This window comes from Nicotiana sylvestris, chromosome 10 (assembly GCF_000393655.2).
Source record: "Nicotiana sylvestris chromosome 10, ASM39365v2, whole genome shotgun sequence".
NCBI lineage: Eukaryota > Viridiplantae > Streptophyta > Magnoliopsida > Solanales > Solanaceae > Nicotiana > Nicotiana sylvestris.
In genome coordinates, this window is record NC_091066.1 from 14918548 (window position 1) to 14922041 (window position 3494).

At 38.5% G+C, this 3494-nt stretch overlaps 1 protein-coding gene across 1 annotated transcript; it reads right to left on the reverse strand.

Annotated features, from left to right (window-relative positions):
• Positions 1 to 894: 894 nt before the first annotated feature.
• Positions 895 to 3494, reverse strand: LOC104232633 (polygalacturonase-like). Its single transcript, XM_009785889.2, has 4 exons — positions 3048 to 3494; positions 2083 to 2372; positions 1253 to 1481; positions 895 to 1166 (listed from the first exon to the last, which is right to left on the reverse strand). Exons 1-4 carry the CDS (start codon positions 3492 to 3494, stop codon positions 945 to 947), a joined length of 1188 nt encoding a protein of 395 aa, XP_009784191.1. The 3' UTR covers positions 895 to 944.

The window sequence follows — 3494 nt, forward strand, 5'->3', positions numbered from 1 at the left end:
TGATGCTGAATTTATTTAGTTTGAAAAATTATAAGCAATTTCTGAGATTGTGATATCTCACACCGGGTAAATCCTTAACCCTTCCCCCTCTTACTAAGGCTACAGAATGTTCTTGTACATTATGGTCAATACCGGGTATATAAGCAGTGATTTCAAATCCATAGATTAATCGTACTTTGGCAACTTTATGTAAGGCAGAGTTTGTCTGTTTTTTGGGTGATAGTGGAAAAGTTGACAGCTAAATCACCCTTTCTGCCGCTCTACAGAACCATACATGAGTTTTTCACCTCATACAGCCTCCTTACGGGGGCCCGAGCCATCAGTGAGATACCACTCTAGAAGTGCTAGAATTTTAACCTTGTATTAGGACTACGGGCCAAGGGACAGTTTAAGGTAGACAATTTATATGGGGTGTAGCTAGGCCTCCCAAAAGGTAACCGAGGCAAAGGTTCCTCAGGCCAGATGGAGATTTGCCATAGAGTGCAAATGCAAAAGGGAGCTTGGCTGCAAGACCCACCCGTCGAGCAGGGATGTAAGTCGGCCTTAGTGATTCGAAGGTGTCCGTCGCTGAAAATAGCCTTGAGCAGACAGAACTACATGCTTTTACAGAACTAATAAGAATACTGGAACCTATAGAAAGTTCAGACATTAATATTGAACATTTTAGTTTGTTAGCTGTGACAATTGAAGCATGTAATTGACACTTGTAATGGAGAAATGGAGAAAGATATTCTATTGCATTGAATAATGGGGATAACAACTTCTGTCTTTAATTAGCATTGCTAGGCCAGGTGATTCCAGTCACACCACAGGCTCAAGCAAGCACCTAGTCTGAGCAATTAAATTAAACCACTGGCTCCCTTGTCTTAATTAAGAACTAAATATACTTTTTTTTTTTAAAAAGAAAATAAAAAGGGAAAGAACCCCTTTTCTTGGATTTTCCTTTATAAACAACTTGTTGGTTGAATTACACCAGAAGTTGTTCCGGCAGCATTAGCACAAGAAGCTTGAGCAGCTGGTTGATTCTGATAAGTGAGATCTACATCTTCCAATTTTATTCCTCGGCATGGATTTCTTTTACTGCAATCAAATTTCATCGCGACTCGTGTTGCTGAACTTCCATGTATATCTTGATATGTAACATCACTAATTGTCACACCTGACACCTATTGAACAAGAAATATCTGGCGAATGTAGCGATAACTTAATTGAATTTTACACCAAAGTATAATGGTTAGAGTAAAATTCATACCTGGCCAGGACAATTTTTGTTATATGGACAGTAATTCTGATCAATAACAATTGGATTTTGAACGTTAATCATTGTAGCATGTTGGAAAATAACATTTTTTACAAAGCCAGTACTTGGTCTGCCCCATGTTTTGATCCTCACACCATTTTGTGTGTTCTTAAATGTAACTGATTTTACTGTCACATTTTGCACCCCTGCTTCTTGAAAATCCTTGCCTAAACTCCCAATGCTGCAACAAAATTTACCACCATATCATTGTAATAGGTAGTATTTAACTTATTCACCGACAAGGTAAATATTTTCACACTATCAGTGTATTCTATGGAAGGGGAGCCTTGGCGTAACTGGTAAAATTGTTGCCATGTGACAAGGAGGTCACGTGTTCGAGCTGTGAAAACAACCTCTTGCAGAAATGCAGGGTAAGGCTGTGTACAATAGACTCTTGTGGTCCGGACCTTTCCCGGACCCCGTGCATAAGGGGAGCTTAGTGCTCCGGGCTACTCTTATTAGTGTATTTTATCTGTTGTAATACAAGAATAACAATAACTACGCCTCAGCGACTTTCATCTATTATACTACACCTGCCTTATTTTCCAAGTTACTAAAGGACAGCCCGGTGCACTAAGCTTCCGTCATGAGTGGGGTCCAGGGAAGGCTGAACGACAAGGGTCTATTGTACGCAACCTTACCCTGCATTTCTACAAGAGGTTGTTTCCATGGCTCGAACCTGTGACCTTTTAGTCACATAGCAGCAACTTTACCGGTTACGCCAAGACTCCCTTCAATATTTTTCAAGTTACTGATCCCACTTATTACATGATTATTATTACCTGATTCCATGGCCAGGGCCACAAGCCATGTTTTGGATCCACAAGTTAGTAGTTCCGGGACCAATGGAGATGCAATCATCTCCGGTACTGATTTTCGAGTTTAAAATCGAGATGTCAGATGATAACTGAATGTGAATACCATCAGTATTCGGGCTTTTGCCAGAGGCAAAACCTTTGACAGCCTGCAACTTCACATTTTTGCACCCATTGAAGACAATGTGAAACATTTGACTGTTCAATGAAGTTAGTCCTGTTATTGCTATATTGTTTGAGTTGGAAAATCCCAGAGTCTGCAATAACAAGAAAGTAAATCAGCAGATATTGAATATTACAGTATGAAGCAAGAAATTGGATTTTTCATTTTCAGTTCAAAAGCAGCATTTAAAATTCTTAGTCTAAGGTCAAAACTCATTATTATCACTAGAGAATTTGATCCTACATTTGAAAAATTAAATAAACCATAATATCAGGGTTGAAAATACTTGGACAGTTACTTACATAAAGTGGCTGTATATATCCTTATTTAAAGGGAACGTTACACTCATCTAGAAAATTGCTAATTTCTGAGAAATGAACAAGTTATGGATTTGTTTTCCCAATGTGGCCAGAATAATTAACCTTCTGTTGACCACACCAAGTCATTAATGAAATTCTTAACAACGTATACGAATAAAGCACTTAATTATACAAAAATTTAACTTCTATACACTGATAATGAATTTTCACACCATCTGTAGTTACCTAAAAGATAAACTACAGATAATTACAATAAGTTAAAATACACCGGTAGCATAGGGTTCAGGGACCACAAGGGTCTATTGTACGTAACACTACCATGCATTTTTGCAAGATGTTGTTTCCTGGCTCGAACCGGTGACTTCCTGGTAACATGGCAGTAAATTACGCCAAGGCTTCCCTTTCAACAAGTTAAAATACACTGGTAGCATAAAAATTTCACGACTTACCGTAGCGCCGCTCGGGCAGTTCTTGCCTGAGGCCTTGCAAGCCCACAAACCATTCCCTTGGCCATCAAGAATTCCACCATGAATGGAAACTCCATCAACACCTTGAAATAAAAGCCAATTTTTGGAATTTCCAATCACATTATAATCGGAGGGTGCAATAAATGTGCCATCAATTTGGAATGTTATGGCTCTATTCTTGCATTTTCCTTTAAAATGTGCTTGTTTAACCAAATACTTTCCTTGTGGGACAAATATGGTGGCTGGTTTTGAAGAGTCACAAGCTGCTGCCCAAGCAGTTAAAAAAGCATTTGTTGAGTCAGTTTTTCCATCTGGTTTTGCACCAAAATTTAGAACATTCAATGTCACAATATCAGCTATGGTTTTAGTGAAGAAAATGGAGAGAAGTGAAATAAGAAGAAGAGAAAAAATGGGGTTCTCCATTTTCAT